At 33.7% G+C, this 17,466-nt stretch overlaps 1 protein-coding gene across 6 annotated transcripts; it reads right to left on the reverse strand.

Annotated features, from left to right (window-relative positions):
- Positions 1-10,434: 10,434 nt before the first annotated feature.
- LOC118033405 (protein LONGIFOLIA 1) lies at positions 10,435-16,995 on the reverse strand. 6 transcript variants are annotated; one of them, XM_035038388.2, is made up of 6 exons: positions 16,680-16,995; positions 15,845-16,105; positions 14,999-15,069; positions 12,592-14,709; positions 12,315-12,516; positions 10,435-11,481 (listed from the first exon to the last, which is right to left on the reverse strand). In XM_035038388.2, the coding sequence occupies exons 2-6, from the start codon at positions 15,987-15,989 to the stop codon at positions 10,646-10,648; spliced, it is 3,372 nt and encodes a 1,123-aa protein (XP_034894279.1). In that variant the 5' UTR covers positions 15,990-16,105; positions 16,680-16,995; the 3' UTR covers positions 10,435-10,645. The 6 variants fall into 6 exon arrangements, with proteins under 6 accessions (XP_034894279.1, XP_034894278.1, XP_073260980.1 ...); XM_035038387.2 differs by having other exon boundaries at positions 15,845-16,124; XM_073404879.1 differs by having other exon boundaries at positions 15,845-16,569.
- Between the last annotated feature and the right edge of the window lie 471 nt (positions 16,996-17,466).

The raw sequence follows: 17,466 nt of genomic DNA on the forward strand, positions 1-17,466 counted from the left end.
AACCTCATATTAAAGGATATAAAAAAAAAGCCAAAAAAATTTTATTATATAATAAAAAATACAATAACTGATTTACCATCAACTCAATACTGGATGATAAATTAAATAAAAACATTATATTAAATGGTAGAATTAAAAAAAAAAAACAAAAAAACCAAAAGTAGGTCATGTGCATGGTCTTGAGAGAGGCCCATGGCCTAGGCTAGTTTTTTTTTTTTTTCTTTCTTATTATAAAGAGTGGATGGCCTATCATCCACTCATTGTTTTTTTTTTTTTTAAAAATAAACAATTTACATTTGTCTCCTGAAAATAAATTTTGCATCCTCCCACCCCTCATTTCAAACTCGTGACCTCGTGTATACTTGCACTACCAGAAAATCAATAAATACAAACGGAAATACCGAGGGAATATTTCCGTCGGTAAATTTCCGAGGAATTTTACCGACGGAAATATTTTCGAAGGATTTTACAGACGGAAAGATTCCCTCGGTATATACCGAGGGAATTACCGTGGGAAAAAAAATAAAGCAAAGCAAAAAAAAAAAAGATGACGTGTCATTTTTTACCAACGGAATTACTGACGGAAAAATTCCGTCGGTAAATCCGTCGGGAAATCCGTTGGTAAACTGTGAACATTGTTCATCATGTCAATTACAAAGGGAATTACCGACAGAATTTTTCCGTCGGTATTTTACAGAGAGCTCCAGAACTGTTCATCTTCCAATTGCACTGTTAATTGTTTTACTTTACGGACAAAATCATCGACGGATTGAAAATTCGTTGGCGTGTTTTGGCGGTTTTCTGAAAAAATTCAATTGATTTAAAATTTTCATTTAAATATTACAGACGGAATCACCGACGGATTGAAAAATCATCGGTAATTTTTGGCGGTTTTTGAAAACTTTTTACGAAATTGAAAATTTAAATTAAATATTACCGACGGAATTATCGACGGAATAATTAAAAAATATTAATATTCAATTATCCGTTGGTAAATCCGTCGGTAACGCGCCCCAATAAAAAACCTGAATCCGCTTATTTCACAAGAGACAGACTCATTTCTTCTTCTTCTTCTTCTACTACTTCTACTTCTTCTTCTTCTTCTTCTTCACTATATGTAAAAAACATCAATATCTATTTCTTTCTCTTCTTTTCTCTCCTCATCTCCTTCTCTTTTCCTCCATGCTCGGGTATGTCTTCTTCTTCCTTCTTCTTCTTTCTTCTTTTATCCTCTTAGTTTTTTTTAATTAATATGCTTCATGAATTATTTTTTCCTTAGCTTCGCTTGCAAGTATATTAAGGTAAGATCTTTCTTTTTTCTTATTTTTTCATGATTTTTCACTATATTTGTTTTTTATTTAATTTTAATTGATTTTGTTCTTAATAATTGTATAAATGTTGTTATGAGTTTTTTTTTTTTCATATGAGATCAATTTTTAGTTGATTTATTTATAGGATTTTTAAATTTTTAGCAATTGCAACTTCATTTTTTCATATGAATTTTTTAGTTGAATTAAATTTTTTGTTTTATTTATTTGTTACAAATTTGTTTGAGTTGATTTTCTTATTCTTTTTTCCAAGCATTTTGAGTATATATTATACAATGTTGATTTATGTTAATTTAATTATTTTATAATTTTATAAAATGAATTTTTTTAAAATGTTTTTAAATAATTACCGACGGAAATTTCCGTCGGTAAATCCGTTGGTAAATCCATCGGTAATAAAAAAAATTTACCGACGCGTCTGTTCCGCCAGTAAATCCGTCGGTAATATTATTACCGACGGAATTACCGACGGATAAAAAATTACCGATGAAAGATTCACCGACGAAAATTATCCGTCGGTAAATTAATTACCGATGGAATATGTGTCTTACGCCGACGGAAAAATTCCGGTAAAACTGTTAAATCTTGTTGTGTTGTCGCATGTTAACCAACTTAACTATGACATAAACTTAATTGTTATAAAACAATTAAAGAAATATATTAATAGAGTTTACTATGCATATGAACAATTAAAATGACAATACATTTTTTTGTTGTATTGATAATATATATTTTATTGTTATATAGGTATATATGTATGTTTATTGATGTTATATTTATTCAAATCTCAATTGGATACTTATATTTAAGCTATATAAGAACCAAAGAGATCTACTGACTCAATAAATATCCTAGAATTAAACCTACTCAACAAAACCATAATATGGAAAAAAAAAAAACGGAGGGGGGGGAGTGTTAGAGAAATTCATCTCACATCGAACAGTTAAACAAAATAAAAATAAATATAAAGAGAAATGACCACCCATTTTAAGACTTAAATCTTTTGGATGAAACCTCATTACAACTATCTAATTTTATATGAAATAAGAGTTTCAAAGAGATCCATTGACTCAACAAAGATCCTAAAGCTCAAGTTATTTGATAACACCAAAAGATGAGTTGCAAATAAGAAAGATTGTTAAATACACTAACACACACACACACAAGCAATGTCATATATAAAGAAGAGAATGGACTATCCATCCTTTTGGATGGAACCCATACTCAACTATTTAATTTAACATGATAAATAAAGCCTTAAAGAGGCTAGCAATCCAATAAAAATTCTAAAGTCTAAGTCACTTAACATATCCCTAAAGATGGGTTACAAGTGAGGGAGAGTGTTAGAGGACATATTCTACATTGAATAAAAGAAACAATGCAAGAGTAATGTATATAGTTAAAAATGAGCCACCCCCACAATACTTAAATCTTTTAGATAAAACTAAACACTAACTATCAAATTTAATAAAACTATCTAATTTACTATGATATTTATTGAATTTCATATATAAGTGACATGTCGATTAATAATTAGAAGTTAAGAGGTTATATACAAAAATAGACTTATAACCTAACAGTCTAGGTTTTTAGATTGAAGTGATATCCACAATGTAAGCCCTCTTGTGTAGGCTCATGACAAGCTTCCAAGTGACTTAATAATAAATATCTCCCAAATAAGTGGTATCGAAGTTAATGATTCGACTAGGATGAATGTAGTGTGGTTGATTAAGTTCACATTATAACCATCTAATGATAGAGAAAGTTTGCACTCTCATGTTTTACTTCACAAAACACGATTAAGTAAGAAAGTAATAATACCACCCTCATATTATGAAGATGCTTACGATACAAGGGCAGTGATGTTTGATATGATTGAGGGACTCATATGTCAAAGCTTTTTTTATATATATAAAATAGATATTTTTTTTATTTTCCATTATTTATTATGATGTTTGTCACACCTAAAATTGCAATGATTCCATAAAAAAAAAACAAAAAAAAAAACTTAATTTATTTTTGGAAAATAGAGTAGAAATAGAAAGAAAAAAAAAGTCGTTATCTAGTATTATATTCACCCCCACACAAGACTTAAATCTTTTACATGAAACTCAAAACTAACCATCAAATTTAATAAAACTATATAATTTACTATGGTATTTATTGAGTTTCATATATAAGTGACACGTCAATGAAGAATTAGAATTGGGGAGGTTATATACAAAAATAGACTTATAACCTAATAGTCTAAACTTTTAGATTGAAGTAATATCCACAACATATGTAAGCCCTCTCATGTAGGCCAATAATGGGCTTCCAAGTGACTTATTAATGAATATCTCCAATGTGGTATCGATGTTAATGGTTTGATTAGGATGGATATAGTATGGTTAATTAAGTTCCCATTATACCTGTTCATTGATTAAGCAAGTTTGCACTCTCATGTTTTACTCTACTAAACATTGTTAAGTAAGAAAGTAATAATACCACACTTATATTGTAAAGATGTTTACGATACAAGAGGAGTCGTGTTTGATATGAATTATATTTTATTAATCTTTGGGAATCTTTTCTATTTCATCCTTGATCCTATTCAATTAAACCCTTGGACTTCAACACACATTATCAAATTGACCTTGGTCTCTAGGTTTTCTGATTTAACCACTAATTAACCCTTTAATTTTAACTTCTTTTCTATTTTTCCTCTCAACTTTCAGCGTCTATTACACTTCAGTCCCTAAACTGTTAAAAAATGTAAACCCGATACAACTCAAGAGTGCCATAAAAATTCTAAAAAAAATGTGTAAGGAAATTAAACAAATAAATTATGAAAATTGAGGATTTGATGTTTGCAATAAGGAAAGGGATATGGACCTTTAAAATCTAGAAAAATTGGTTAGTGAATGAATAATTAAATATAAAAGTGCAAAAATGACCCAAAAATAAAAAAGGTTTAAAATGTGAACTAAATTTTAATGGAATTAATTTATAAGGAAAGAAAGGTACTAGAATATAAATTAATGTATTTCAATATCATCCATTGAAAATCAATACAAAAAACATATCGAGACGAAGGAAATAATACCCGATAACTATAAAAATTACTATGTGAAGGGACATAGTGGGAATTTGATAATATTTGCCTATAATAAGCTTAGGTGCAGCCAACCATAGGGTAATTGAGAGGGAAGAGAGGGTACAACTCCATTTTGTTTTAAAAATCCTTGAGAAACCTGGAGAAAAATCAGGAAAAAAAGAGAAGTAGTGATACTAAAGGATTTAGACAACAAAATCAATTAGCTTTAAAGTGTTCTTGAAAAAAGAAAAATTTAGGGATAGAATGAGAGGGAAGGGGAGGCACCAGCAAAGAAGAAAGAAGAGGTGAGAATCCTTGATTTGTTAGCACTTGGAACCTAGATTACTCCTTGGTAAGGTGTCTCAACCTCTATTTAACAGGTTCTTACAATATTTGTTAAGTCTCCATTGATTTTTTTTATCAAATTAAGGTGAGGGTTCATGATGCATTTTGAGGGGAAATAAGAAATTGAATTAAATTAATGTTTATTACATATAGGATTGAAATGAGTTGAAATGGCATGTAATTTTGAAAGGAAATTGGTAGTTCCTTTCTAAGTGTGTTTATTTAACCCATTAATGTAGGAAGAAAAAGGGTGTTTATTTGAATATTTGACTTGATGATGTGTGATTATATGTATTAAAATGATGAGAAATGCATGAAGGAATAGCAATAAAGGTGTTATAGAGGGTTGAGAAGAATGTTGATTGACTAGCTAATGAAAATGGACAAAAAAAATTAGAAGGTGTTTTTTAACATCATTATAGTGTATATAACATGGCAAGGAATTGGTTTGAAAGAGGATAAGTTAAATTGGTAATGTGTGAATGTTTACGGAATTGGATGAAACTGGACAGTTTCGTCTCTTGGTCTTTCAAAGGGAATTTGAGCATGTAAATGAGGGAATTTGGACTAGGTCTCTTCTTAGAAATTATAGATTTGGATGTTAGATATCCAAGGGAGTTGATGTTGCTAATTTGGTGCTATAAAACTCTAGTTATGGGTTAATAACTAAGAGGGGGTCAGGACAGACCCTACTTGATAGTTGACCATCTTCTCGACAACGGGTAGTTTTGAGTGCTTTAGGAGCATCATAAGGTTCTTCTCCCTTCAGTAGACTATAGCCTTGTATCTTATCTTTCCAAAGGATTAAGCCCCGCCTTAAACCAAACTATATAATGTTACTTATGGATGAAACACAAAATAGTATTCGAATGAAGAATTACACCGATTGTAATGTTGATTTGCATTTTTGTTAAAGAACTTAAGGAAAAAAGATTTAATGAGAACATGAGATGTAAATTTAAAGAAATAGGAGTAAAAACGAATGAAATGATTAAAGAATTGTATAGGTTTTTTATTTTAAGGAATAAATGCTCCTGAGTAATACATGATATACATGTTAATGCATGGAGGGCTACAATACCCAGACAGCAGTCAGGGACTACCAATCAAGCTTTTACAGCAGTTAGGTGCCCAACACCTAATGATTTCTTTTATTTCCTACCATTTTAAATTTTCTAGATATATAAGTGAATTGAACTTGGTGACACACGTGCACACACACACACACACACAATAGTAGTCTATGTTTATGTGATCGATATAAATAGAATGTTGTGATGATATTGATTAGCTATCTTGGAAATTGGGGTAGCTAATGGTATCAATGGGGTTTCATTGGTACCGACATTCCTTAAATTGATTAGTCGATCCCAGGTAATTGGATGACTAATGATGTTAGTAAAGATTCTAACATCGGTATGGTTACTCCTAGTTAAAGAAGAGATAAATTGATTAATTATTCCTATAAAAAAATAGTTAATGATATCAATGGGTTGTATTGGTATCGGCAACCATTTTTTATATGATTAGTCATTTCGAGTAAGGAGGCTAATGATGTCAAGGGTTCTTAACATCGGCAACGTAGATGGTAAACTAGATATGTGTAAGAATTGACTAACTATTCCAGGTTAGGAATAGTTAATGATATTAATTGATTATATTGATATCAGCACTTGAATGGAATTGATTAGTCTAACCTAGTAATGAGAAACTAACGATATTAATGAGATTCATTAGTATTGGCAATTAACTTCTAAAGAATGGGAGGTGAAGTGTTAATTAGTTATTCTAAAAGAACAAAATAAGCTAATGATACCAAGAGAAGAATATATGGTATCAAATAAAGTTTGGTCCATAAGGAGATGGCATTAAAATCATTTTAGTTATGTTGTGATTTCTAAGATGAAATTTCTCTCAGTAATTGATTAGGGTGTTAGATGGAAAATACATATTGTAAAGAAATCGATGTTTAAATTTGATATGTTAGAAAAAATGTCATGACAATTATTACCGATTGTTGTTATTATTATTGTTATTACTTTGTTATATTTATATGTATATGTTATTTGTTATTTTCAGGTCCATTAGGGTCATGTCAACAATGAACTTAGTTTAGCTATCTTTTGCTATGTAATTTTATTGTAATTCAAGACATTTATCTCCTAAACTTAAAAATGTAGTATTGACTCGTAAATTTGTATGTAATTTTTAAGTACCTATTTAAACCATGCATGTTTATAATTGTAAGTTGATCCTTCACACTTGAATTTCATTATATGGAATTATTATGCATGATATAGTTTATGTAATGATAATATATAGCAATTAAATTATGCATTGTTTCCTTTTATAAAATTGGATTTTGTAATATTATTGAATAAGATGTGTTGTGTTGATGATGACGAGTTTGGTTGAGATCCATGATGATTAGATCGGGTTATGAATGATATAAGAAGTATAAAGCTGATATTGTTGATAACTTAGGACCTTCTAGTATATGGGAGACTCTGCCAAAATTTAGGTAGATTTTAAAAAACATTTCCTGAAATTTCCAATTAATTATTGTGTGTTGTCCTAGAAATTGAGACTATTACACATATGGTCTAGAAAAATTGATTGCCCTAGAGGAAAGAAAGAGGGTAATTAAAGGAAACAATATGTATAATCTTGTAAAGGCTGTTGAGATGTGTTTAATGCCTAATGTGGTCATTCCTAAGAAGTTCAGAGTGCTAGAGTTTGTCAAATATACTAGAACTCAGTACCTAATAACTCGTCTTAAAGCATATTGCAATAAAATAGTTAAGGTAGTTCATGATGAGAAATTGTTGATCACTTCTTTCAAGACAGTTTAAGTGATGTTGCTCTTACTTGGTATATATGTTTGGATAATACCAAGATAAAAGGATGGAATGACTTAGTTGATGGCATTATTAGGCAATATAAGTTCAATATTGATGTGGCCCCAGATAGATCAAGCTTACAAGCTATGAAGAAAGGCAACAAAAAGTTCATAGGGGAATACACCCAAAGGTGGTATGAATTAGCTACACAGGTTAATCCTCCATTGCTAGAAAGTGAGATGAATGGTTCATTCTCCAACACTTTCAAAGCCCTATACTTTGAATACTTGGTAAGAAGCGCTGCATAAAATTTTTCTGACTTGGTTGTTATAGTTGAAAGAATCAAACAGATCATTCAAATGGGTAGGATTATAAACCCTAGTGAGAAAAAGGGTTTTGCTAGACGATGAAAGGAAGCTGAAATTCACAATGTTGAAGGAAGAGGTAAAGGAAAGAATAAAACCCACCAAGGTGACTATAGATTCAAAACATTTGCACCTACTTTTACCATATCAAATATAAATTTCACCTCATCTTTTTCTTGGAAACCAGACAAACACACAAACCAACCTAACAAATAACTAGACTAATAACACCTCTCAACCATGAAGAAACTTCTTAAGAAACCGAGAACAACTTCCACCACTACCCATACAACCAAAGGTAGCATAGTATCGACTAGGTTGCACCTGTTCCTTTAACACCTTTACAACCATCATTCCCTCATTGGTACAATCCTAACCAAAAATGTGAATATCATGCTAGCACCACCGATCACAATATTGATAGATATGTTGCATTCAAAAGAAAAATCCTCCAACTCATCAAGGCTGGGTGGATTTCCTTCAATGAATCTTCAAATATGAATTCGAACCCACTACCAAACTATGCTTCTGGAAGTGGAGGGGTTCATACCTTGGAAATAGGAAGGGAAGGTAAAGTGATTTTGACAATAACAATGGAGAGATTGCTTAGGATGTTGAGACAAGTAGTGTATCTCAAAAAACCAGTGAAAACACAAGCTATAGGAGATGCGAATGAATACTATAAGTATCACCAGCACTTTGGGCATGATATAGACTCTTATAAAGAGTTTCATTCTGAGGTGGAAGACATGATGACAGTGGGAGTTTTGATATTGGTTGCACCCAAGAAAAATAACCTAGTAGGAATGGTGACTAGTTTTAACAAAAAGATTGAAGTTTGTAGGTATCAGCCAACTGAGGGGAGAATCCAAAAAATAATTCTAACTAAGCTTGCAAACACAGCGAGTGAAAGCTATAAGACCCTACCTTATAATTATGGCTATTATTTTCACAGAATGAGTCTTGCCCTTGTTTTTCATGCTAAAATAAGAGGGTTAACTTGGAGTGGGAGATGCTTCATTCCTGAAGAGCTGGAAGATCATAGAAAGGCCAAAGGTAGGGGTGATCATTTTTTGTTCGGTTTTTTTTTTATCAAAATAAAAAACCAAACCTGTTTAAAAAAAATATGTTATCGGTTTAAAAAGGAAAAAATCACGATCGGCATCGCACGAGGGACATGCGACAATAACCGCGGAAGATGGATGGAAACTTGTTAGAAATATTCCCCTTTTAGGTTTCTTTTGGTTAATCGTAAGACAAAGTTCGCTGGTGATGCATGCTTTCACTTTTTAAATTTCAATCATGATTTCCTTCATGTGTTATTGGTTGATGATGTGCATGGACCTCCTTGTGTTTTTGTGTAAAGAGAAGGCCATACAGCAGTTCCTATTTCTTCTTGCATGCGTTGCCTCTCTCGGTTTTATTCCCTAGGGTTTTTTTAACAAGAAAATCTGCATGCACCTTCCCTTTGCTTGTGCTTGCTTTTTATGGTATCAAACATGCTCGTTGAGATTGTAGAGACAGTATACCAAAGCATGAGAAAAAGGTTGCCCCTTATTGTTATGGTATGTTCTCACAAAGCCTGCAGCAAAGAAAAAGAATTGAAGTCTGTTTAGTTTTAGTCTGGGTCATGGCTTTGCTTCGGCTTTGGTTTCTCTTCAAGTCTTGAGAACCCAACAACATTGTTTTCTCTTACATTTTGTGTTTTTTTTTTTTTTTTTTGGAATTTTACAAGCATGGGCTTGTTAAGTTTATTTGTGGTTTAATTAGTTAATTTAAGCATGTTGGTTTCTAGCCTAAAAAAATACTAAAAAATTATTATTCTTTTTTTTTTTTTTTTCATTTCATCAAGGCTTCTCACACATCAAAAAAATAAGAAAATATATCATTTCATCCATTTTGAGATTTATACATTCCTTGATAATTATTGGTGTACTTTTAGATTTTTAAGGTTGGCATTCATTTAAAAAAAAAATTAAAAGTATTTTTCATATAACATGCATCTATTTTTAGGCTTTATAATTTATTTGTAAAGTCTATCAAAATTTCGGCTCGAATTAAAAGACCTAAAAATAATGGCATGCTAAAATCTATTTAAAAAAAATCTCTCTTTTAGAATCACAATAAAAATAAATATTTATTATTCATTCATAGTATTTTAGCTAGATAAATAAATTCATAACTAACTATTATCCTGAAAATTAATGAGGAATAACACTTATGTTTCCTTGGTTTTTGAAAAATATATTCTTTTCAAGCCTTTCTAATTAACATGGACACCTCCTAATATATACTAAAATCAAATTTGTATGGTTTGCCCTCGTCGCAACTGGAAAACTTGAAACTCTGGTGTATCTAACCTAATGTATTAGATCTCATAAGAACCTTGAAATTAAACAGGTCCCATAAAAACCTCAAAGTTAAACGTGCTTAAACTAGGGAGGAGAACATTTAAAAGCACAAACCAAAAGTTGGATTTATTTTCTTATTAATGTGGTGACATTATCTGAAAAGTTAATTTCTTTACAATCCAGCATATAATTGCAGTGCTTAGCCAAAAATTATTTGCTAAAAAACAACGGAAAAAATATAGATATATATGTAACTCACAATGAGAAAAGAGAGGAGAACATTAAAGGGGGGGGGAACTAAAAGAATAATTAGAAGACTACTTTGCAGATCGCTAGCTAGTTACTTCCCAAACAGCTGCCGACGGCTTCTTCCAGGTTTGGTTCGTATACCAGCTGCCTCACCAATCACAATCTCATCAACTAAATCCTTGAAGACCAAACGCTCAACATCTAACACTACGCCAGAAGTCTCACTCTGAAAATCTATCCAACTCTCTGACCGATGCATCACATCATACCACAAAATGCTTTTCAAACCATCCTCCTCCTCCAGGCTGCATTCTGAGTTCTTGACAAGAAGTTGCTCCATCTCTGAACATAATTCTTTCAGAAGCTTTTGAGCACTGAGGGTCTTCTTTGCTAGCTTATCAGACTTCAACCATGGCTCAGGAGAGGGCCCCACCAATGCCAACTTTTTGACAAGAATCTCATTAACAGCATCAAATATGAGCTTCCGATGAAACTTCTCTGGGTTTGGCTTTGAATGGAAGGACTTTCCAGGGCTGCATTCTTCCTTTGAAACCAAATTGCTGGCCTTGGTTTGCTCCAATACAAAGAATAACTCAGGGTTAATGGGGTGACCTGATGGGTGGAGTTGAAATGTTGACAGGCCAGAACTAAGGTCTCTAAGTAGAAGGCCGGACGCTAACAAAATCTCTGAAATGTATCTGTGGTCAGGATTTGTGTTCTCACAAAGTGATGCTATGTAATCTGTGCTGGATTCATCGTGAGTGGAGTTCAATTGTCTAAGCTTTTGTACCAAATTCTCAATTTTTTGTAATTTCTTGCGATTGATATCTGAGGAGAGGCCAGAAGCCACACTGTTAGACAACAAGTTATCTGCAGGATTCCACTGACCTTCACTCTGTTGGTAATGGAAATCTTTGGGGACATCTCCTGCAACGATAAATAGAAAATAAGTAAGTTGTAACAAAAGGTTTCATTGTTTTATGTTATGTTCTATACCTGTAGCTACCACATACTGCATACATATTATAACACAAAGTTGGCCCTAGGCAAGGTGTCGAAACCCAGAATCATACTATAACGATGACCCATGGATCAAACATAACTCTCCAGTTACAACTAATATATCCAACCTATTCTAAACAAACAAGATTAAACAGAATATGTAGCAATGGCAAAACATTCTTTTTGTAGAAGAACTTCTCTCAGAGTCTGTTGACCAGTTGTTGGGATAAAGCAGAATGAAAGTAATGACAAGTACAATGACAACTTGAACATGATGATGAGGAAACTGTTCGTCTTTTTTTTTCTTCTTTGCAACATCGTAGTTTCTTTTTTATTAATAACAGGTCCAATGAATACTTTTTAACAACACTGTTCAACTGCCTGAAAATCTCAAAAATTTCAACCATTGACTGTATAAATATGAGCAGCTATTCCCTCACTGCCTGATAAATTTCCTGAATATGTTGCAAAGAATATAGACACAGATGCTACATGGGTTTTTTAGAAGCCAATAGCGAAACCAAAAAACTTGAGGCCAAATAAAAACTACATGTAGCAAGTTGAGAATCTATCCCCACAAATACATGGTTTCAACGTTACTAGACCAGATAAATATGTGGTTAAATTGAGGGGGGGTGCTTAATTCCTACATAAAGGTTGTTATAGATGAAGTTGTTTAATCTGAGCAATATATGATGGCAAGTCCTCACAACGTCAGTTTATATTATGCCACATCTTTAGGCATAGCAAAATTTTACCTTTGATCATATGTGGCATCTGCTTTACAGGAGACAATGCATCATCTCTATATACAGATGCATCAAGTACAGAGACAGGACTAGGATGCTCAGGGGCAACAAGAGCAAGCTCTGCTAATGTCCCTTCCTCTTCAAACATCAAAGTTGATTTCTGAGACAGGGAAAACGAAGTCCCATCCTCTTCAAACATCAAAGTTGATTTCTGAGACAAGGAAAACGAAGTGTCAACTATATGATCAGAATAGTTGAGTGACTAGAGAAGTTCAAAAACACATACTTTCTGTAATGAGCCAGAAACTAAGCTCCTGGCAGCATTCAGGGTTGGACTGTGGCCACTGTAGTTGTCAGTAGATTGTCCAGTACTAGTGACTTCGATATCTGTCTTCAAGTCAAAAGTTGTGCCATCAGACTGCAAAGAGGTGTCATCTCCTTGGTGACTCGAAGTTCTTGATTCATTACTTATCTGACTTAACTGGTCATCACTTGGTGGCACTTTGGGATATTTTACCCTGTGTTTTCCACCAGGTGAACCTATTTCTGTTGGCTGCCTGTTGGATTGCGTTCTTGGTTTACTTGTATCAGATGGAGGAGTAGGTGGACAAGATCGCTTCTCTAGCTCAAGTTTCTTCTGTGGAAGTCTTGGGCTCACAGATCCTGAACTCCTTGCTGAACTCAGGTTGCTTTCTTTTGGCACTTGTTGGGATCTTGTCAACGATTGTGTTGATTTTGTATTCTTCTTGACAACGGTTCTCTTATCACTGGAGCTGGCTAAAGAATCTCTCTGGCTGTTTCTTGGAGATTGATCTTTAGCTGTTCGGCTATTATTGGATCCCTTTTTACTATCTGCATGTCCACCAGTTGGAATTCTATGAAGGCTGGAAAGGTCATCGATAGGAATTACCGAGGAAGCAGGAATACCAGATTTCTCAACTAGTTTGGCTGTTTTAATGATCACAATTGGGGATTTACAAGTCCTCAAAGAATCAGAACCCCTGGTTGTGGGAACACCAGCATGATTTTTCTGTTGGTTTTGTTGACCTAGCAACCTTGGCTTTTGACTGGGACTGCTACATTTTGGTTCATGATCTCTCAGCGGTACAGAATTTGAAGCTTGTTCTTCTTTTCTATTCTCCAAGAAACCCTTAGCCTGCATTGCTTCCAGAATCTGTTTAAGAGCTCTTAGATCCTTTCCAGATTGTTTGAACTCGAGATCCTTCAATCTCTTCTCAATCTCACTGTAAACTGAAGGGAACAAATTTGGTGTCTTCCCAGGAACTTTTTCAGGCTTGAAAGGTTGTTTCAAAGAACATCGACTTCCATCCAGCTGCTTCCATGGTGCTGGTTCAATTGGCAGCCTTGAAATGGGTTTCATGACCAAATCTGGATTCTTCCACCGGGGTGATATTGGATCTTTCACCGAGTTTCTCTGAGACTTCAGAATATGGATTGGTCGGTTTGAATCGTTTGTTTTCAATGATCTCGAGAAGGAATCATCATGTTCCACCAATGAGTTCTTGATCAAACCTGGCTGACTATGACTGGTGAACGCAGAATCTGGCAATCCTTCCAAGCCCATCAGCTTGGCTACCACACTAGGAGGCCGTTTCTGAGTTTTCAGTGATTGCTGCAGAGTAAAGATCTTTTCATTTGAGTTGCTGCTACTTTCTTGATATTTTGAAAGGTAATTTGATCTAGAATCAATGTTGGATCCACTCCCTGAAATTACTCTACTATCCAGTGAAAGTCTTGGAAGCTCTTTTAGTTTTGGGGTGGACTTGATGGTATCTCGAGATTCAAATGACAAATGATTGACCCCCCACCCATCACAGGAAAACCGAGGAGCATCTTTTGGAATTGTAGGCCAAGATCCATCTTTTGCTTCATATGATGATCTTGGACGCTCTTTAGTTTCATTATAATACCAAGGTGCTTCATGAAGTTTAGCAAGAACTTTAAGAGACTCCTTGAGATCAACAGGAGGAGCATTTTTCTTTCCTTTGTTACCAACTCTATAAGATCCATCTGCAGATTTGGAGGCCTGTAATGCCCTTGGGGAATCTTTATGCTTCACTATATGGCTCATTGCTTCTTCTTTAGCTGTAGTTTTGACTGATAACCCTCTGGCCTCTCTATACATAGAATCCTTGACAACATCTCGAAGATCAAGAGAATGCCGCCCTGAATGTGCAGAGGTACTTGGCTGAGCTGTAACTGGGTTCCTTGAGGGAGTTTCAGGAAAGATAATTCTGTCAAAGGAAGATGCTTCTGGATGAGCTGTTTTATTGCAGTCCAGAGAGGGGGACATGGAAGATGAGCAAGAGGATGAGAAAGATGCTCTTGATGATTCTGTAGAAATTCTTTGCTTCTCATTCAAATTCTTGTTTAAATCACTGTCCTGCAATCAATAGTTCATATTCACTCTGATATGCAAGGACAGGCTAGAATATAGCACAGAAAAAGTTGAGGTAGAAAAAGCAACACTGTGAGGACAAAATCAAATTGACAATGACATTTGTAGGCAAAAAAAAAATTAAAGTAAGAAGACTTAAGAGCAACACATAGTACACGTTATTCAACAATCAATCAGATCACAATTCTACACTGGTTCAGGCAAATAGCTTGACTGAATCTTTTCCAATTACTTTGGAGAATTAATGAAATTTCCAGGAAATAAGAATGCTTACAACTGTTGTGTTCTGATTGTATGCATTAAAACATTCCCTTTCTGAGCTGCCACTTTTGAAGTGGGAATCACCTACATTGTCACAGAAACATCAGCGACAGATTGAATGATTAAGTTCACAACCAAAACGAAAAAAAAATAGGAATAATAATAGTCAATTCGTTGTTATCAACCTGGAATTGGAAAAACTACTGAAGGATACGCAAACAGCAGATGTGCAATTAATTTTCTTTGGTTACAACAAAGATGATTTATCAAGTTAGAACTGGTCTATATATAAAAGTTTGGTAAGTTTATGAGAAAGAGTTGGCTCTGCAGATGAAGTGATGATTGCTACAAGAATTTACCAGCAAAAATGAATGCATATCGAAAAAACAGTTGGAAACAACACATTGGCCATGCATTCAAGAAAACATGTACAAATACATATGTCTTTATCTATTCACATTCACCCCAAATAATAATAGGCAATAATTTGAAAATATAGGTTAGAATGGAAGATCTCTAAGAAATTTACATCCAAAAGACAAACTTTTATTATCAGAAGCATAAACTATTCAGATACACGAGTCATGTTCTTTTCTATTCTTTTCATTTCTATTTCTTTTTTTTATTTTCTCGATATAGAATATCAATATTAGCTCATTTGATGAGTAGAATTAAGAACATATTTTTTTACCAGGCAATAAAGTAATCAGTTTCGTTTTCTTTTTCCTCATCACATGCCATTAGAGATGATAAAGGATTCAGGATGGGTCAAGCAATAGATATTAACCAAGTAAATGAGGACTCTTGATTAATGAAATGAATGCTACAAAGTTAAGCTACACTTGATAATGAGAATTACCTGGAGGAAGCCTCTTCTGGTTGAGGCGCCTACCGGTAAGGACTTGGTGACGATCAAATATTTGAAAAACCCCAGTCATGCATCCTATTTGCTTTTTCAAATCTGGATTATCATCTGCTAAAGAATGTAAAAGTTTTGCAGCCATCTCCTCTTCTTCTCAACTACCCTAGTTCAGTCCTTCCACCTTGTAAATCCGGTCTTCCTCTATCCAAACCACAAAATTACAACATTGCAAGCCTCTATCTCCCCCAGACTCTGAATCTATGGATTGGAACCAGTGCTTGAAAAAGCATATACTTATGAGATATCTGAGCAATTCTATGGTAAACCAATCAATAAAATATGATATCTAGAGTCTCCCTTTATTCAATTTGTTTTCTTCCTCTGTGCAAAATCTAAAACACAAACTACGCTTTTATTAACACTAGAAACCAAAAGAGAATGGAGCACTTTCCATATATATATGTAAATCCAAATAATGAATTTCCAAAAACAGAAGTTTAGCAACATATCAGATAAAATCCTTCAGCTTATCTGCCATGTACTAGGCACCTTAAAATCTCTTACAAAATCAGTGATTTCCAGCTGGTAACAGCTCAAGAACGAAAAGGCTTGCCATTTATGTGCACCCACAAGATAAAAAGGTGGCCTTTACAACCAGAATCACAACCCCACGAATTTTGCTCTTACAACATGATTGCCCATTTTGGATTTTCCATGAAATCCTACAAAGTCTGAAGCTTTTGCGGCAATAAAGGAAAAGTAGAAAGAAAAAGAAAAATCCCAGAAAATCAAAATCAAATCAAATCAAATATTACATGGAATTGAAAGATACCTTATTCAGAGTGATGACCAACCAGAACGGCTTGTAAATTGAATAGAACCAGAAGAAAAGGGTAAGGTAAGGGACTCAATATGTAGTACTATTACATCCGACAACACAAGAATGTGCCAATTAGAGTTATGATCAACAAAATCACTTCTAATTCCAGTTGCCTGGCTATAAGAAACTAATTCCAATGCAAAAGGAAAAGGAATTAATCTCTCCAGATCCAAGAAGAAAAATAGACATGTAGAAAAGAAAAGTAACTGCTCTTCAGTTCAGAGAACATATGGAAAGACAGCCAGGAGTGATGAGAAGGTTTGTCATATATCATAAATATGATGATTTAACTAATCTGGCCTGGCCTGGGAAAATAATACAGATGGCATTTTCTGTTTTTTATTTATTTATTTTTTGAGAAAGAGATAGAATGTGGGGCAGTTGTCTACTAGCTCCATCTCACACATCCATGTGTGAAGAGTATGTGAGTGGGTCTCAAGCTGTCTTCGTGGACATGTGATTTTGTCAGAAATGAGGGCATGTCTGTGACTGTCAGTGCAGCAAAAATTGCTTTTCAATATAGTTTTTATTTTAATAGTATTAAAATTATATTTTTATTTTATTTTTAAAATTTATTTTTAATATCACCCTATTAAAATAATTTATAAAATAAAAAAACAAGATAGAAAGAAGCATTCCAACCTTCCTTCAAAGCCCAAGTGACCTTTGGCCAACGGCACGTTCGCATAGTGGCAAGGGAGTTGTTTATAAAAGATTTACCTTGTATTAAATTTAATGG

Source organism: Populus alba, chromosome 15 (genome assembly GCF_005239225.2).
Source record: "Populus alba chromosome 15, ASM523922v2, whole genome shotgun sequence".
NCBI classification, from domain to species: domain Eukaryota; kingdom Viridiplantae; phylum Streptophyta; class Magnoliopsida; order Malpighiales; family Salicaceae; genus Populus; species Populus alba.

Excerpts from the sequence above, each read along its gene's own strand:
- LOC118033405 (XM_035038388.2), bottom strand. The coding sequence starts at position 15,989 with ATGGCTGCAAAACTTTTACATTCTTTAGCAGATGATAATCCAGATTTG. Across the intron at positions 14,710-14,998 it reads ACAATCAGAACACAACAGTT|GACAGTGATTTAAACAAGAA; the intron begins GTAAGCATTCTT and ends TATTGATTGCAG. Across the intron at positions 11,482-12,314 it reads GATGCCACATATGATCAAAG|GAGATGTCCCCAAAGATTTC; the intron begins GTAAAATTTTGC and ends TTATCGTTGCAG.